This window comes from Lissotriton helveticus, chromosome 4_2 (assembly GCF_964261635.1).
Source record: "Lissotriton helveticus chromosome 4_2, aLisHel1.1, whole genome shotgun sequence".
Lineage (NCBI taxonomy): Eukaryota > Metazoa > Chordata > Amphibia > Caudata > Salamandridae > Lissotriton > Lissotriton helveticus.
Window position 1 is genome coordinate 51,699,595 of NC_136064.1, and position 18,634 is coordinate 51,718,228.

Consider the following 18,634-nt stretch of genomic DNA (forward strand, 5'->3'; position numbering starts at 1 on the left):
TCAAATATAAGAAATGTGAAAAAGCACATGGTTCCAGCAGCCAAACTCCTGCCTGCAAAACAAAATCTGTCTTAATCTATTAAATACAGTCAATATATTATGAAATATCTACATGTAGGAAAACTACTAAAGGTGTCATTTAGATCTCTTCATAGATACAGGGAGCTAAGAATATAGCGGGTAGTCGGTCGTGGAGAGGTAGTGCCCCTGCTACTGCGGTGAGCTGGTGGACTGACCACCAAAGTGATTCTGTCAACATAGCAGGAGCACCTTCATCACAAATGAAATGCTGGGTAAACTCGGCATTTCTTTGAGTTACACTGAAACAGACTCCAGAGCAAGTGCTTTCATCAGAAACATAGAACAAGTGTCCTTGATGTGCATGGACTATTTTATCCAGCAGGTTTTCATCCTATACCTGGTTGGGTCCACCATACCCCTCATGGTGGTATCAAGCTAAAAAAAGAAATAAAGGCATGTAGGAAGTCCCCCTCTCTTTAGGATGTTCATACACCTGTTGTCCAGTGGCGGATGGCCCACTGGCCAATGTTTTCCCCACACTAGCCAGGTGATGACCCATTGCAAGAATCATGGTGTTTCCCTCCCTGTCAGAATTACAGATATGGAACAGTGAGGTACATATTTATATTCCTACCCTAAGCCTATGCGGTAAATGTCAATCTAAGCATAAAAACGTGCTTCTGCAAGCAAATTCATAAAAGAGCAGTGGGCATGTGCCCCCTGAATGTGCAGAAATTGTTTCAAGTATTGGGGTCACTATGTTCAGGCCTCCACTGCCATCTTAGATGCACTCAGTACCGCAGTTCAAAATTCAAAGGGCATTTGAGATTCCTATTATTGAGGATGTGAAAGATTGAACCCGATATAAATGTTTCCATTTTTGAGATAATAGGCTTCGTGTTAGACCTGGCATCCTTGCTTTGGTTTTCCCCAAAACCTTTTGCTTTCAACCTTCCTAATTTGTGGACTTTGCTTTTGCCTGCTTTACGACTCTGTGCTTTCTACCACTGCTAACTAGTGCTAGAGTGCTGTACTCTCTCCTTTAAACATGGTAGAATTGGATCGTATATGCATTTGTCATATGCAATTTACTTGTATGTCTCTAGTAAAGGGGTCCTACCTGTTCCCAGGGCCTGTAAATTAAATGCTACTAGTAGGCCCGCAGTATTGATTGTGCCACCCACTCAAGTAGCCATTTCGAACATGTCTCATGCCTGTCATTGCAGTCTGTGTGTGCAGTTTTAAACTGCCATTTCGACCTGGCACAATAAGCCTTTTGCTAGGCCTAAACCTTCCTTTTGAATAAATATAAGTCAACCCTAGGGTAGGCACTGGATAGCCCATATGGCAGTGCGCAGTGTGTATAACAACCTGGACATGTGCTTTTATGTTTTACATGTCCTAATAGTGAAAAACTCTTAGATTTATTTTTGACTACTGCAAGGCCTGCCTCTCTCACAGGATAATATTGGAGCTACCTTATTACATTTATTAAGCTGTAGCTTCCAAACTGGAACAGGCCCAGTTTATGTTTGGTGTCTTTGGAATTAAAATGGCAATTCCTCTCTTATGGTGAAGTTGAAATTTAAATAAAAATTTTGAAAATGCCTCTTTTAGAAAGTAGGCCATGTTCTGCTTGAGCCAATTGGTGCCTGCATCCAGTCTCAAGGTCAAATGACCGAGTGCAGCTGACAGTTGGGTTTTGTGTATTAATCCTAGAAAGCCACACACAATAGGGAGCTTAGGTGAGTCTGAATGGGTTATCACTGGCAGGATGGGAGGGAGAAGCTGGTCACAGCCCTATTTACACTTGAATAGACTGTGTCCTACCTCCACACAAAGGGTTGCTTACCCCCTGAAGTTAGTCTGAAACAATGCGAGGAGGCAGGAAACCTGTGCACTTCAAAAGGAAACCTCTAGAAGCGTATCCCACTTCACAGGAGGCACCTGGTTTAATATTGGACCTCATATGTAGAGATGTTCATGCACTCCCTGTATTCCAATCTTGCATAAAATTGTATTCAATTTGTAACATACATAAAGGGTTTCACTCTCTGAACCTCGAGTGTAAACAAATAATATTGAAAAGCAGCGTTCCCCAATTGGGGTTTGTCCCCTTTAGCACAGCCAATGTCCTGATTATAAGGGGTAAACCATCTTCATTGATGTAAATCAAACATTAACCAAAGTTCAATTGCAATGTTTTATTTTGCTTTGGTGGTATTCAATGTTCTTCATCCCACCTAATTTGAAGTCATACTTCTTCAAGTCGTGTTTATCCACAATAGAAGTGTTACTGCTTCTGTAGAATGTTAGCAAGCCTCTGATGAAAGAGCAGGAGCTCTGAAACGCGTTAGGCTATGGAAACTGCTTGGAATGAAATGCCGGTTTGAAAGTACTACACAGCGGGTGCTTCCAGTACGCGAGGACGGACTCGCGAAAACATCATTTTCACCAAGAAACGATGGGCTCTCTAGGCTGAATAAAGAACATATTTATTGTAAATACACCGTCTCGCCTTGGCTAACAAGCGTGTTTTGACCCCATGGCCTTTGTCAATGTTAGCGCAACATTGTGATAAAACAAATGAAATACCCACGTGATGCACAACGTGATTTAAAGTCTGACACAAACGAAGGACACATTTCATTATAACTTCATGTAACTGAATAAGACGTGTGGATACATGTGGGTCAGTGAACCGATATAGGAAGAGGTTAGGTGGGAAACATGGTTACGGTGCCTCAAAGTGTACAGATATAATAGCAATGAAGGAGAGCCAAAAAGTAAAAGAAATTGAGTTTAAATGGACAGGAATGACCCACGTACTATAACAGTCAATGTCTGCACGCAAAACAGTCCCTTATCTTGTAGATAGATATCTTGACAAGATACATAAATTTGGATTAAGTTATAGTAAACCTATACGTATCTATATATAGTTAACTTGTCTATATATAGCATATCTTTGTTATGATATTTTTATAGCACAGTAAGTACTTTTACATGCAGAGATAATTTTTTGTCATATAACCTTTCCGTAAAATAATTTTTTTATCAAATGTTTTCGTTGCCACAAGTTATGATGGACCTTTAGAATAAGCTGGTGCTGATAGACTTTCATTCAGAATTCTGATTGGATGCTTAGACCTTTGCGGCATTTTTCCCCTAAGAAGCCTGACTGTTAAATGTTTTTTGCCCAAAGGCTCTTCTCTGAACTGTATGATCTTTATTCCTGCAGACAAGACCAGGTGCAGGGGGAGCTGGGGTGCAGTGCATTTCCTCTATAGGGTGTGGTACCCGAATATTAATATCAGTATATCATGTGACATAAATATCACCCCATTGGAATTAATAAAAGAAAATCTATATCTAATGGGATGATATTTGTGTAAATTTGTGTTTAGGATACACATTTACGTGAAGCTATATACAGAATTCTGTCAGACCTCTCTCTCTCCCTCCTCTTTGAAGCCAACAGCTTCCTCACACAGTCTCATTCACATGGAAAGCATGGTCCCATCATGATCCAGCACATCTTCCCAATGTACCAATTTAACCATGAAAGGATGCGAGAACTGCACAAGTGAGTGGGCAAGCCATAGGCATCCCGGGATGCCCTGCCATGTTGGTGTTGCCCCGTATGAGAATGCTTCCTTCCAGGTTTTTCTGGCAATATCACATGGGCTGAGAGTGGATCATTTATTATGCACATGGAGCCAGATAACACCAGGATGACCATGTGGTCATTAAGTCTCCATGAAGCTGTCAGAACCAGTAGTAGTGGATACCTCAATTTCCAACTCGAGCTTCTGTGGATTTGGTAACCACTCCAAAGCAGGTCACGTGCCGCCTTCAGTTGTCAACATAGCCCTGCAACAAAGCAGTTTTTATGATTGTCCTGTTTTTAATCACTGATGCTATAAACTAGAATTTTACTTTTAGTACTTTTCAGGCATGTGTTACAGTGTACATATTAGTTTAGCAGGTCGTTTTGGTGCAATATTCGTTTTATGGTGTATTATGGGTTCAGCTGAGATTGCCCAAATAGTTTATTTTCTTCTTTATCCTTTGAATTTATCGTGATGTTTTGTAACTGAATCAGAGAACTTTTGGTTTTGATTAAATCTGATTTTGTAAGCCTGCATGCCCCATTTTAAAACTTCCAAATCTGCAAACTCAGAGGGGATGCTGGGTAAGTTCAGAATGTTCTTGTCATTTAATAACAGCCTAGCCATTAACACCTACTATCGCTGTTGTCAACAAATAAGCGCAGGAGGGATGTCACTGTGCCTCTGTTGCACGCGCTGGGTGGAAAAAATTGATTTGCACATTTGAAATGTCTGTTCTTGCATCCTAGGTTATCCTGAACCCGCTGAAGCCACGAATGTCACTCACAAAAGGTGTCCTGAGTATTTCGGTTATCTGGGTGATGGCAACCTGTTTCTCCCTCCCGCATGCTATTTACCAGAAACTTTTCCAGTTCAACTACAGGTGAGATGCATCAATGTCTCCCTCTCTTGCTTTCCTTTGTCCCCCATGCTCCTCTCTCTGTTTCAATAGTGTTCACTCATCTTTTTCTTTGTTTTCCAGTCGTTCAGCAAGCCGATTTTTTTCTATTTAAGTATATTTTATTCCTGTGATGTAAATGGGCTTTCTGTGGAGGGGCTTTATTCACTGTCTCACTTTGAGACTTTATGACAGTCGCTGGTATTTTTCCAGCTGGATCCTTGCCTGATTTCCAGGTGGACCATTGACTACATAAATTACTAACATTCTGATATGCAAATGTATCTTATGCAGATATCCTGAAAGTGTGACATAGACAGATCCCTTTAGCATACACTAAACTTATATTTTTATGTGAGGTCAATGAGTGTGATTACTCGTCCCCACTCCCAATTAGCAAGAAGATAATTGTTTTCTACTTTAAAAGATTGTTTGCTGTATACCAGGGATACGAGCTACGTCAAACTGTTGGCATTGTGTACACGATACAGCTGAATGGCAATCTACCCTAAGTACACCTGTCACCGATGATGCGAGTAACTTAGATTCATCCTGGCCTAGTTGATGTCCAGCATACAAAGCTAGTTAAATTTGCTAGGTCGCCAAGAATAATTTTTTTCCCAAGAATATAACGAAGCAGGACATTTTATGGATCTTGACTAATTCTCACCCTTTTTTGTCTAATCAGGAGAGCTCTAGTGTGTACAAACATACACTGAAGGGTCTACCTTCCTTTAAGACAGGGTTCTCAAAAGTCAGTCCTATAGGGCCGGATCCATGCCAGATTTTTAAGATAGCTAAATTTGCCGAAATGGGGATATGCAAAAAATCTGGCATGGATCCGCCTCTCCAGGACTGACTTTGGAGAACCCTACTTTAAGATGTGGCGTGGATAATGGGCTACATTCAAGCTCAGTTGAAACTTGGATTGAAAGAAACCTAAGGTGAAGACATGTGTAGATGCTCTACTGATCAACCATCAAAGTTTCCAAGGGATCCCTGCTGACTCCCATGAAACGATAAGGCACTTCAATCGTTGTCCACTCCTGTAAAAAGTGTCATGTGTAACAAATATACCAAAGCTTTAATGTCTAACACTATGGGGCCTATTCCGATGTCGGACAGACCTAACTCCATACGACATCGGGCAGGAGCTGTAATCGACTGACATGCTGTCGTCGGTTACAGCCCTGGTAGTACGATGCGACCAAACAGGGTTCGGTCGTATTCGTATACCTTACAATGCAAGCATGCTTTCCGACCGGAAAGCATGCTTACATTGCTGAAAGCAGGGGTGCAGTTCATCCCGGTACCCTGTGGCCGGCACCCAAAGTTGCCTGCCGCCGGGTGCAGGGGTCAACAGAGGGGCACCATGGGTGCCCCCAGGCCACCATCTGGCGGTCGCACACCCATGGGGGCCCTACTGGGGGCCCCCAGAGACAGCTTCCGACTGCCTTTTCGTGCCGGACAGACGGGCACGAAAAAGCAGTGAAAAGCTGCCATCTTACTCCCTCAGTCGCACAGAGGCGACCGGAGGAGTACTGGAGGATTTCCGGACTGCGGACAGGCTCTCCGAGCCTGTCGTCCGTAATCCAGAAATCCGAGTCGGATTCCTTCCTGACCGAGCCCATCGGAATGGCTCGGTCGGTAAGGAATCCGACCGGGACTGACCGATTCGGTCGGCACGGCTCCGAACATGGTTCGGAGTCCTTCCAGCCGCAATCGGAGTCTAGGAGAAGAAAAAACTTTACTTGGAAATTATTTTCAATATAAGAAAAGAATACATTGTTTCATATTTGAGAGACCAAAGCCATGGTCTAAGACAAACAATTGGCAGTCATAGGCTTCTGTCCACTAGGTGCAAAACGCAAATGAATCTTTCACGTTTGCCTGAGTCTTTTGTGAAGCAAGTGATTGTGAATATCTACTTTACACAGCTGTGAGCCCCAGATCCACATAATTAAGGCTCTCTAGTTGAACAGACTGTCTCCTGGCACAGTTTTTATAACTGGTGATCTTTGTCCTTGCGCAGGATTTATGTTGGTCGTTTTTTTGCCTGGTGCACTATTTGTCAGAAAGTTAGTATTTCTTCTATGGTACAAACTTGTTTCCGTTTTGGCTTTGCTGTTTCTAAAGGGCACATAATTGGTGGGCTCACACACGCCTTTCCTATTACATAGAAATAATGTGAGTGAGTGGGAGTAATTGCAGACTTTTAATCTAGAAATTATGTTAGAAACTCTCTTTTATATGCCTTTTCAGTAAACAAATTGAAAATGGGCTCTGAAGTATGCAATTTGGACTTTCTAATTGCACATTTCTTTAAGGCGATCCATCCAAACAGTCAATCTCCGGGGACCGTTTGATATCTCTATGATTTCTGTGATTTAGAAGGCGTGTAATTGACAAAGAATAATAACTCTGCCAATTATAGAGGGACGCTAACAATTTTAATAACGTTTTTGCTTCAAAGGGTTTAACAAAAATCCCAGTCTATGTGCTTCCTAATTACGAATATAGTAGAGATCTGTGTGTCCCACTGCACCCAAACAGTTTACTGTTAAAATTCACATGCACCATAACTTTTTCCCCCCTTTTTAGGTCGCGCCTGCGATGCAGGGGCGAAAGCCCCTGCTGTCGCAAAGCGATCTATTGCAATCATTTCAGCCATTGTCCCGTTCAAGGACTAGGCAGAGACAACAGACTGTCACGAGCACGCAGCCGGCCGGGATCGGATCAGGTCACGCGCTCCGATCCCGGCCGGCTGTTCACAACACATGCACACATGCACACGCAGGCACAGGCAGGGACACACACACACAGGCAGGCACACACGCAGGCACAGGCAGGCACACACGCAGGCACAGGCAGGCACACACGCAGGAACAGGCAGGCACACACGCAGGCACAGGCAGGCACACACAACACACACACACACACACACACACAGACAGACGCACGCACACACATCCCCCTCCCCCCAACTCACCGGGCTCTTTTAGTGTGTTCCGTGTCTCTGTCTCTCGTCAGCCAGGGGGTCAGTCTCGATCCTCGATCTCCCTCCGCAGCGCTGGTCTTCACCCGGGCCCCCTCCTGGGACCCGGGACTTCAGATGCCGCAGTCCGCTTTGGCGCCGGGGCTCGGAGCGCGCATGCGCCGGCAGCCCCCGCCCTCTCACGCTCAGCCCGGGCTGCTTGCGTTTCGTAGGTGAGTGATGTCATCGCTTTGGCCAGTGGTTCCCAAACTGTGCGCCGCGGCGCCCTGGTGCGCCGTTAGAAGTAGCCAGGGGCGCCACACAGCTTGGGAAAGTGGAAAAGGTAGCAGGTTCGGATTAATATTTTAGCAATGTGGAACGTTTGTAGATTCTTTGTGGCGCCGAATAACCCATTTGGGACAGAGAGTTGTCGTTTTTTTATGACCGTGGTTTAAATCAGGAGAAGCATTTGCTATCGTTACTCATTTTTATTCCAAGTAAAATTGTTTAAAAAAAGATGCAGTACTTCGGGGTGGGGCACATTTTTATAACGCTATCGAAATAAACCTACAGCCAGAATCTTAATGTTCACAGAGGCTGTCCTAGAGCAGAAGTGTGGCTTTTATGTTTATATAAAAAACCTTTAATTTCGAACGAGGTTTTGTTGTGTGATTAAAAATAAGCCTGTGTTTATCCAGGTGTGGCACCGCAGTAAGATGAAACGAAAGCAGTCCCAGGCGGCCAGGCTGGCTCATCCAGTAGCAAAAACATATTGAGGGGGTTGCTTCACTGGTCTGGGAGGGGCTTTGATTTTCAACAAGGCTTTGTAAGGATGATCACAAGGGGAGCGCATGTCAAGGGCTCTACACATTATGATGGTTCATCTTTAGTGGGAAACATTAATGGGGACCTGAACTCTGGCCTGGCTGTTAGCGCTTTGAAAGGGAAGGGGGAAGCCAGAATGGGGGGGGGGGGGAGATAACTCAATTTATTTGTGGTTTGGGAAGCACCCTAAGAGATAGCCAGGACTCAACAGAAAGAGACCCTCCTCCGAGATTTCTAGAAATATGTGTGCAAGTGACTGCTGTAGTCCTGTTATTGTTAATGTCTTGCATATGAATTTTATTATTTTATATGATGGAATTACATTTTTTTTTTAAACACACACAAAACTGCTACAGGCACACCAAAGAATTGTAGCAATTCATTTTACTGTTTGTTGTTTACAGAAACAAAAGCCTCCCCAAAACACCATTTTTTTCTTAATGGACAACATCAGATGAAAGGGAAATATACATTATTCATTTCTGCGCTCCTTAGTGTTTGAATGCTGCATTTTTATCTAAAAAACAATATATTTGTAAATATTCATATTTAAAGGGTTTGGGGCCCGTGCGGACTGTATGTACAGCTTGTACCAGGCAGTACTTAAGGGAGTGCACAGCTTGACCTGACCCCAGAGGTGAATGTCAATTTGCAGTGTCTACTAAAATATACATCGTTTGTTTCACTTGATCCAGAACATCTGAATTAAAAAGAGACTGTCGTGGGGGAATTAAGAAAGCCCTCCCTGTCAGCGTCTACTCTTGAACACATCTCACTCCAACTAGGTCTCTGCTCCAAAAATACCAACACATATGTACAAACAGAGAGATGCCCCAAAACAGATGGAGGGAAAAGGAGGTCCCGAAGATCACGGAACAGGCAAAGTGAGATTAACACAGGCACCTGAAGACGCAGGAATGTTTCTCTGCACTTAGTCACTTAACACTTAAAGTTTATTATTAAACGACTGCTTTCATTTTAATTTTGATACAAATATAATTAGAATATGTTTATCGGCTTCATCCCAATTATTTTCATGAAGAGAAATGAAAGTACTTCTAAGTCCGGGCTTACATCCCCCCACCCAAAAAAAAAGTGACATAATGGGGAGCCACGGCCAAAGGCCAATAGGTACAGGGAGCCGCAGGTCAAAAAAGTTTGGGAACCACTGGCTTTGGCCATTATGTCTGAGTGTATTTTTCAAACTTATTCTAACATATATAATGTAACTCTTACGCACATTATATTTATTTGAGGATGAATCAGACTCAGATAAAGGGAACTAATATTATTTTAGCGTCTCCTGTAAGCCGACGGTAGGACGTACATTACTAATAGAAAGTGATGATGTACTTTATTACGGACTGAAAATTGCTCGTTGATCGACGAAATTAATAATTCATTATAATTTATACTATTGCATTAGATAATGCATAAGTAGGTACAAATACTATTGGGAGAACTGATTGCCTAGGTAATACGTTTCTTTCCTGTATTAGTGGGTTCTTTTTACCGTTTCAAGATGGCGCCTATTTTGTTTTCGACTTTATAAACAGCTTCTGTAATGGCGCACGGGGAGCACGCCATGTAATACAGTTAGAGACTGATACGGTGCAAACAGTTGATATTTTGCGATTAGCTCTTTATGGGATTTATTTATGCTCTACAACTAGTATCTATGACCGGTAGTTTATATTGATTTATTATTTTTTCAGGCTACGTAAACGGTACTATTGATTACGGACAATTTCCTGTGAGATTTTGAACACGGAATGGGGCTTATGGGGTTTGAATGTTAATGGATGTATTTAGGATATACACGTTATTCCTATTTTTGCATACAGGACTGACGGATAGGAGTTATTGGATCGATATTGAGTTTTCTTGTTGCTGACCTCGAATTATAGGTGAGCAATATAGGGTTGCTGTTGATAGTGGAGTATATTCGTTCTGGGGTGTATATTTACCCCCTGTTTCTATTTTCAGGTTACCTTTTGGAAATTAAATATTTATGATTTAGTCAATATTATGGAGTGAGGAATAACTGAAGAATTCGGGTGAGCATTATAGTAAGGGATATTGAGTCACCTATACTTTTTGAAGCCGAATTACTGGTGTCTTTTTAAGGGGTAGTGATACTTGATTATGAACTCAGGTGGGGTGTCACGTTGAGCCATATATTACTGATCAATGTCTAGTATCTTGTATTGACTTTGCTAGAAGGCTGATACGCTTTGATTTAATTTTTGATATACCTGCTTTGGTTATCATAAATATTTTTCAGTGTACAAGCCTAACGTCATATTGGCAAGTAGAATTTTGGGACTTCAAAATTAATAGTTTCAGAAGGTGAAATATAACTATATTTATTATATTTTATTCTTTGGTGAATTTGTGCACTGCGGTGGATCTCAGACCCTGGTGACTTGCTGTATTTTTCACTACTACCGTTATAACACTTTAGTGGTGTTGTTCTGCATTCCTTTACTTATTTCATACTCGAAACTATTGGACTAATGGAAGCTTGACTTTTTTAAGATGTTTTCACCGTTTTGTTAAAATTCTTTTGGAAGATGTATTATAATTAAATGTATGTTCTTTTGGAACTGCTGCCCTGATGAAGTCATTTGCACAGACTGGTGCATGACGAAACACGTGTTGGCTGCTTTGCTACGGATTGGATGTAGTGCACCTTTGACTTTGTTGACACTTGATTTGAAATAAATGACCATCTTGGACAAGATTTATTGGAAGATTCTTACTTTTGGACAACACCAAGCATGGACTAATTAAGCGAGATTCTTACTTTAAAAACTTTTTTACTTGTACTGACCTTGTTTATTCACCAGCTGTACCTGAGTCTTAAAATATGTCTATTATTGAATGAATACTTATATCATTTACCTTATTTGTTGCTCAGGGAGGAAAGTCCTTTTGCATGGGATTCATTACCTGTGAGTAACTGTGGAAGTGCCGGCTGTGATTTTAGCATCTATATTGCGAGGGGATTGAGTTACACAGGTACAAAAGCCACCCCGTATGCCACCGGAGAGGGGTTACTCTCCCTCCATTCAGAAGGTGCTCCGGCCTTTCTGCGACTCATTTAACATGCAGAGCCCCCACCCCCAGCATCCCTAGAAAGTGGACGCTGAGATGCTCAGGTTATGGCTAGCACCAGGGCTAGCTTCATTCTTCACAGGCCTCTCTATCTATTCAGAGTGCCCAGCTGCTTCTCTGATGTTCAACATGTCACTTAGTCAACATACAGTGCCCAGCATCCCCTGCAGCTGCCCTCTGCTGCCCAGCTCTCCCCGCAACCACTGCCCTGTGTAGAACTTTACTGCTGCAAGCATTGGGGGGAGCTATTCATCAGCCAAAAGGAGCACCCGCCCTTGAGCTTCCACCATCTCTGCTAGCACTCCTCCACCTCCCACACCCTGCTCAGCCAGCATCAAATGATTAATAAGATCTTTATATTAGAATGTGGATCACTGATTTGAGGCCACCAAAGGGTAAATATAAACAGAGTAATAGATCCATGGAGCTGCAGTAGTGTAGCTTCAACTCCTGTCTCACTGCCCAGCTTCCTGCACAGAGTGAGTGCCACTGTACAGCCTCTAAGCTCTCCAGTATCCCTGCTCGTTACAGTGCTGCAGACAGCGGAACTTCCTTGCATATAGTGAGGAATAATGGGTGAAGGTGCAAATCTTAACATGCACTAACACACACAGAGGAATTAAGTAGCATGAAAGCTCATCCTTGGGTGTGTGTGGCTGTTCACCAGTGACATGTGAAGTAACAGTAGATGTTGTAGCAAGCAGGATTGTATGCTGCATGGATAAACACTTATAAGGTCCCAAAGGCGAGACCTATTGGCTATGCCAATGCTTGTTTAAACCCTGCAATCAGCAGGTTAGCTTTTGTACCCAGTGGTACAAGGGGAGTGATCAGAAACACCACATTTCTTCACAGTTGTGCAGGAATGATGCACTGTCTACCAGGTCCTCTCTCATCTTGTTGTCCTTTGCTATCGTGGTCATTTATGCTCTTCTTGCGCCACCCATTTCTTGTCATCTTTTTTCAATTTAGCCACAAATTGTAATTGGAGTTTTACCTTTTTACACCTTAGATGGTTCCCATGACACAGTCCCTGCATGAGAATTGTACCTTCTCATACTGCATTCCTGGTGTTTTCCACTGCAGCATCCCAGAGCCTTACCACCACCCCACATGACCATGTCATTTACATTAGGTCCACACGTTGATCTCCATTTCTTGTATAACCCTATATTTTAGTTATAAACACTGGTGCGCAGCAAACTCAATGCATGTCTTTCAACGGTGTAATCCTAAATCTAGCATACATTCTGTGGTATAAAAAAACACTCTGTTCCATCACGAACAGGGTTAGCGATATCATTGATAATAGGAGAAATGTCGCTTAACAACATTCTCCTATTATTTTTATCTGGAACGCCCCCTTTGCAACTCATTAGAGATGCAAGGAGAAGCGTAGAGAAAAAGGGTACTAACATGCAAATTTGCGTATTAGCACCCTGTTGCTGATAGAGAGATCATTTTATCTCCGCTTTCTTGGCTTTTAAAGCTAAAAAAGCGGAGATAAATTCCTTGATAATATGCCCCTCTGTGCTTGATGGAGAGCCAGTGTAGTTTAGCAAGCCCGGACTAATGGCAAGACATTTTGGAATTCTTAGTAGCATCCGGGCTGCTACATTTTGTATTCTTTTAAGCATCCCCAGCCTGCCTGCAGGGGCGACTGGGCACAACATGGTAGTTGTGGCCTTTTACTTCTGATGTCCCTTGGGACCGATCAATGGTGAATTCCACTTTACCGGGCCATGTATACCCTTCTACACTAGACTCTCAGTGGTGGCTGTGGTTGAGCGGTCAAGGCTTCTTTGGGGTGGATGGAGCATAGCTATAGGACATTTAACACAAATGATAACTCAAAGTGCAAACAGTAGAAACAATATATCAATGTCCAGTCAAATACTTGCTTTTATAAAATGAAAAAAGAAGCATTTTAACTCTACACATGTAAAGGAATACGACATTCAGAAGCCACAGCACAGTTTCTTTGAGGTCAGACCTCTAGTAGTTGTCAGGAAAGTCCCTGTTCTCATTTTAGCTGCTCTTGCAGAACGTAATAGCCTAACAGTACATCCGGTGCCCTCTGCATGAGCACCCATGAGTCCTGCTCTGCTTGGAGAAGTCGGGCTTCACGGAGCCCATGCAGCAGCACTCGGTGGCGCAGGCCCTTTCTTCTGAGCGATGCTTATCGAGTTGTCGGAGCAGCTCCTAGCTCACGAAAATGCAGTAAGTTGGCTTTACCCATCGGGGGAAGGAATCCTTTCTTCAGCTCCCGACTGGACCCCAGAGTGTAAGCGGTATTGTTCACAGCGTCCTTGGCTGCCCTCTGTGGTCAGTCAGTGGCAGTTCCCTCGCAGTGCAAGTCCAACCCGCTGGAAGGGCGAGATTTTGATCGATACCTTATCACTATTGATCTAAACCCCGATCTGGTCGACTGAACCTTTGTTGCCTGTCATTGAAGGAAGAAAGTGCCTCTGTTACCAAGCTAGTTCACCCAATAAAGGACCCCGCTCCAAAAGATCACAAACAACTTCTAGCTTTCAAAAGTTTATTGTAAGGATAGGATAAGCTGCAAATACAGGCATCTCAGAATGAGATTCACGAGATACACAGGTCCAACTACATACATGTGCTCTCTGAAAGCCCTCAGACGAGCAACGGAAATTACCAGCACAAGTTCTAAGAATAATAAAGCTATCAGCATTGACGCATATCTCTCCTTCATTTAAGTTGGAGGAAAACACACAGGTTAGGCTGTCCCTACCCTGCTCTAGATGGTATCCCTACTTAACCAAATCCCAACCTAACAAAGGTGTCAGCAGTGAATGACCCCCAAGGGAAGTCACTCACTCTTAGTCTCTTGGTGAAAACCTATAGTTCTCCAGTCATGACCCCTCTCTGCCTACCCATCCGCTCTCTAAAGGGTCCTCAGGTATCTGCTCTAACTCCACCCAGGGGTGCTGTCCCTAATACAAAACAGTCAACAACATTTGAGACGCCCCTCGTGAGACGCCCCTCACGTGGTGTAGCTTCTGGCTTTTTCCATGCTGCTTTGTATTGGGCCTCATACGTTGGAGTTGACCTTGCTTCTCAGACTCTTCTCCGGCCCGCTGATACCCCTTAAACATTCCGGAACCCTCCTCCATGTCTGGGCCGTCTCCTGAACAGACCTCTATTCATTTTATTTATAATTGGATTCCCCCTTTTCTCTTGCAGACAGACATCTGCAGCCAAGATCCCAACTCTCATAGACCTCCAAAAAGGTTCGCAACATTTCTTGGCCCAGACATGTACGTGTAAACCAACGTTAAAACATTTCAGGCCTACAATATTTCTCATAATGATTATAGCATTCAACTTCTTCATTAATTAAAGCATGTTAATACTCTTATTCTATTATTCAGTAAACACATCTATAAATCATGGCCCATTAATGCAATGACCAAAACATTAGTACAATCTATGTCGTGAAAAGAAACACCTTCCCTTTCCCTTCTAGCACTGGCCCTGAGGCCTACCACATTCTGCGTTTAACCACATGCCATCTTACATTTTAACAGCTACACGACATGGATTCAGGAATAATCACATCTAATAAAATCATATAGTGTCACACATTTCTGTATTAGTTCCACTTCTACTTAAATCTCTACATTAGCTATACATTCAGAATATAATTGCAGATACTATTAGCACTCATGGCATTTCTCCTCATGATTTGTGCTTACTACAGGTAAGTGTGATGCACTCATACATTTAGGTCAGTTTGCGCTCTCTCAGTTCCCCCCTTTGATGACCTCTCGGGGTCATCACTAACATTTAAACTGCAGTTATTGCTAGCATAACTTGTCTCTGCGCTTCCAGAGCCCTCAGACTCCTGTACTGATTATCTTGTATGGCAGCCAATCTCTGCAGCTGCTCTCTTTGGGCCCTTTCTGACCTTTTTGCTCTGTACCATTTGAATACCCTCACCAACCCCCACAATACGATCCCACAGATCAATATTATGATGATAGGTTTTAGCATATACCACACAAAGCTTTTGCCTAGGGTGGAAATCCACCCTCCAACTTCACTCATTCCGTGGCCCACCTTTTCCCAGACTTTTCTCTACTCAAGTCTTCGATCTCCTTGTGAATATCAGTTATGTTCCTAATAACTTTCTCAAGGGGCTTTGAATTGTCTGGAATGTAAGTACAACATTCCTGGACCTTCAAAGCCTTACAGACTCCGCCCTCTTTTGCTAGTAGGACGTCTAACGCAAGACGGTTCTGAAGAACCATAGCCCTTATCGATTGCATCTCTCCTTCTACCAGCATTAAGGACTGAGCAGTGCTGGCAGACAACCTGTCGACGACTGTTGCCAGTCGTCTAATTTTAACATCATTAAGGATTAGTCCCAAAAGAGGGAACATAGCTCCAAAGACATCTCCAACCATTTCTGCATCTCCTACATCTCTCCTTCCCCTCGATGATGTCTTGCCCTCAATGATCTCTAAGTCTTGTGCATGATATATTTTGGGGAAGACAATTGCTAGGTAACATGATCCATACCAGTTGTCAGGTAGTCTCACGTAGGCATTTCTTCCACATACAAAATACACATTTGGAATCACTTGCATTCCCTTCAGGAAATCTTTAGTATAGTACTCTATATTGAAAGCATGTTCACAGTCGACTTCTCCCACGTATATATTTTCATAATACGTTTTGGCTCGGTGAAGACATAGCTTTCCTCTCTGCGTCTTATCTAAAGCTATTGGACCACTACTACCCTTTCTCTTGTGTGCCTTCTCTTCCTCGGTCCAATCTGTTTTCCATTGTCCTGATTTTTTCAAAATCTTTTGTCTCCTGTAACGATCATCCACCTGCCCTATGAACTTCTTCTCGACTTCTGACACCTTGCATGTCAGGTTATTTCTACGGGCATGTGAAGTATCTAAGGTAATCCAAGGAATGAAGAACTTGGCCAATCTGTCTTCACTCTTCCAGTAGTCCCATTTGTTCATCTGCTTATAATTTGGGACTTCTGGCAACACTGAATCATAGTTGGAGAAATAGTATTCAAAACTATCTCTCTCATATAATATACTAAGCAATAAGCTACATGTAATGCCATATGTCAGCGGGAGGTGATGATATCTAATGCCTTCATCTACAGACGCCGGCAACTGCATGCAGACGTAACAGTCCTTAACCTCCATGGCATCCACGTATTCATATAAGAGTTTAGCATAAGCATTTGACCTAAAGTCTCCTTGGGACTCATCTACGTGTAACCTGCGGGCTTCTGCAGCTAATAACGCTTTCTCTTGAGTGTTTTCCCTTTTCTCACCAGCAACAGTGGGTGTAAGCGTTTCTACAGATTTCACATCAGTTACCTTCGCCTCTTCCTCATGTCCCTTTACATAAGAAATTGTTACCACTAAAGCTATTAATATTATCACTCCTACTATTAGTGTACCTATTATACATTTAGCTCTGCGGTTCTGGGTGCCGGCTTCCATTTCGTCAGACAATATGGCTCTCTCTTATCTTAGCAAAAAGTTCTTTTCTTCTCGTTCCTTTACAGTCTCTTTTTAATCCTTTTGTCTTTAGAATCCACACAACTGGAAGCTGACAACCTTCTTCGCAAAAGTCCTTTAACAGTTCAATAAAGACAACCCTAGCCCTTCTCCATCAACTCAAGGGAAGTTCCCTAATATTCTCTGCTTCCTGGGCGCTAGGTAATCTTCTTTTTCTGCTCGCTTTATTTACAAAGTCCTTTAAGCATCTACTATCAGGTTTGTGCCTGCAGCTTCGATAGCAAAGTTCAGTATTTCCAAACGAAGATTGTGCTCTTCATGGGCTGTTATCGTTGTACCAAAGTCGGGGAATTGCAATTCTGAGAGAAACATATGTTTTAACTTGCTGAGGCGGGGAGGTCTGGGGAGCATGAATGTTAGTGACCCTTCTTGTTCGACTCCGGGTACCAACAGTCGTATTTCCACGGTGACGATGGGCTCAGAACTGGACACCACCACCGCTCGGATCCTCCCTGTCTCCTGTTTCACAGACATTTGTCGCCAGATATGTCCACTCAGGGGTGGAGTATCTTCTGCTAGGCACACGCACTCTTCTTGACCTTCTTCGGTCCGGTGCTTCAGCGCCCTGAACACCTTCTTCCGGGTCTGAGTCTTCTGATATCGGAGGAAGGGTTATCTCTGGAGTTGACCTCAAGCTAGAGCTCCTTCTTTGCGGCCAATTAGCTTCTCCACGTGCCCTTCTACTCCTTCTCCTTCTTGTCTGTTCTCGCTCTCTGTCAGACCTGTCAGTGTCTGACTCGTACTCCCAGCTACTTTCTCCTTCTGTAGCGTCGTCTGTTTCGCTGTTGTACTGACCGTCCTCAGCTTGGTCAGACTCGTTCCCTGCTTCCGCTGGCACCTCTACAGCTTGGCTAGCCCCCTCTATGGCTTCTCGGTCCTCTGTTGGACGTCTATCCGAGAGAGGAGCTGTTTCTTCCAGAGGTGCTGGAACCCTTCGCGTATGTGACGCGTGGATCCAATTGGGCAGGCCTCCCACCTTCACAGCCGTGTTCGTGATCAGGATGATCTGGAAGGGCCCACGCCAACGAACATCCAGGCAGCTTCTTCTCACATGTTTTTTCACCAGGACCCAGTCCCCAGGGTACAGGTCATGGCACGGGCCCTGGCACGATGGAACCTCGGCAGCCTGCACCTGAAGGGACACAGAACGAATGGCGTCAGACAGCCCCTTACAATAGTCCAGGATCATATCATCTGTGATATTTAACAGTGCAGTAGTTGGGACAGATGGCAGCCTCATTGCTCTCCCCATTAACACCTCATGTGGTGACAACCCCGTTCTTCTGTCTGGGGTACTACGAAGGCTCATGAGGACCAATGGCAGGGCGTCAGGCCAACTCAGGGTCGTTGAGGAACACACTTTTGCAATTCTGGCCTTGATCGTGCCATTGATCTGCTCCACAATTCCTGAGGCTTCTGGTCGGTAACTGCAATGCAATTTCTGATCTATGTTCAGAGCCGCACAAATCATCTTCACAAGCTCGCTGTTGAAATGCGTTCCCCTATCTGATTCCAAAAAGGCCGGCACCCCGAAGCGCGGAATGAGTTCCCTAAGCAGTAACTTGGCCACTGTGAGGGTGTCGCACCTACGTGTAGGGTATGCCTCAAC

General features: G+C 43.6%; 1 protein-coding gene across 1 annotated transcript in view; it reads left to right on the plus strand.

Annotated features, from left to right (window-relative positions):
• The window catches only part of LOC144752034 (G-protein coupled receptor 83-like), a 638,927-nt gene that overhangs the window by 164,588 nt on the left and 455,705 nt on the right, over nucleotides 1-18,634 (plus strand). The window contains exon 3 of the mRNA XM_078639987.1: nucleotides 4,382-4,515. Coding sequence (XP_078496113.1) covers nucleotides 4,382-4,515 — 134 coding nt within the window. The remainder of the gene's footprint in view (nucleotides 1-4,381; nucleotides 4,516-18,634) is intronic.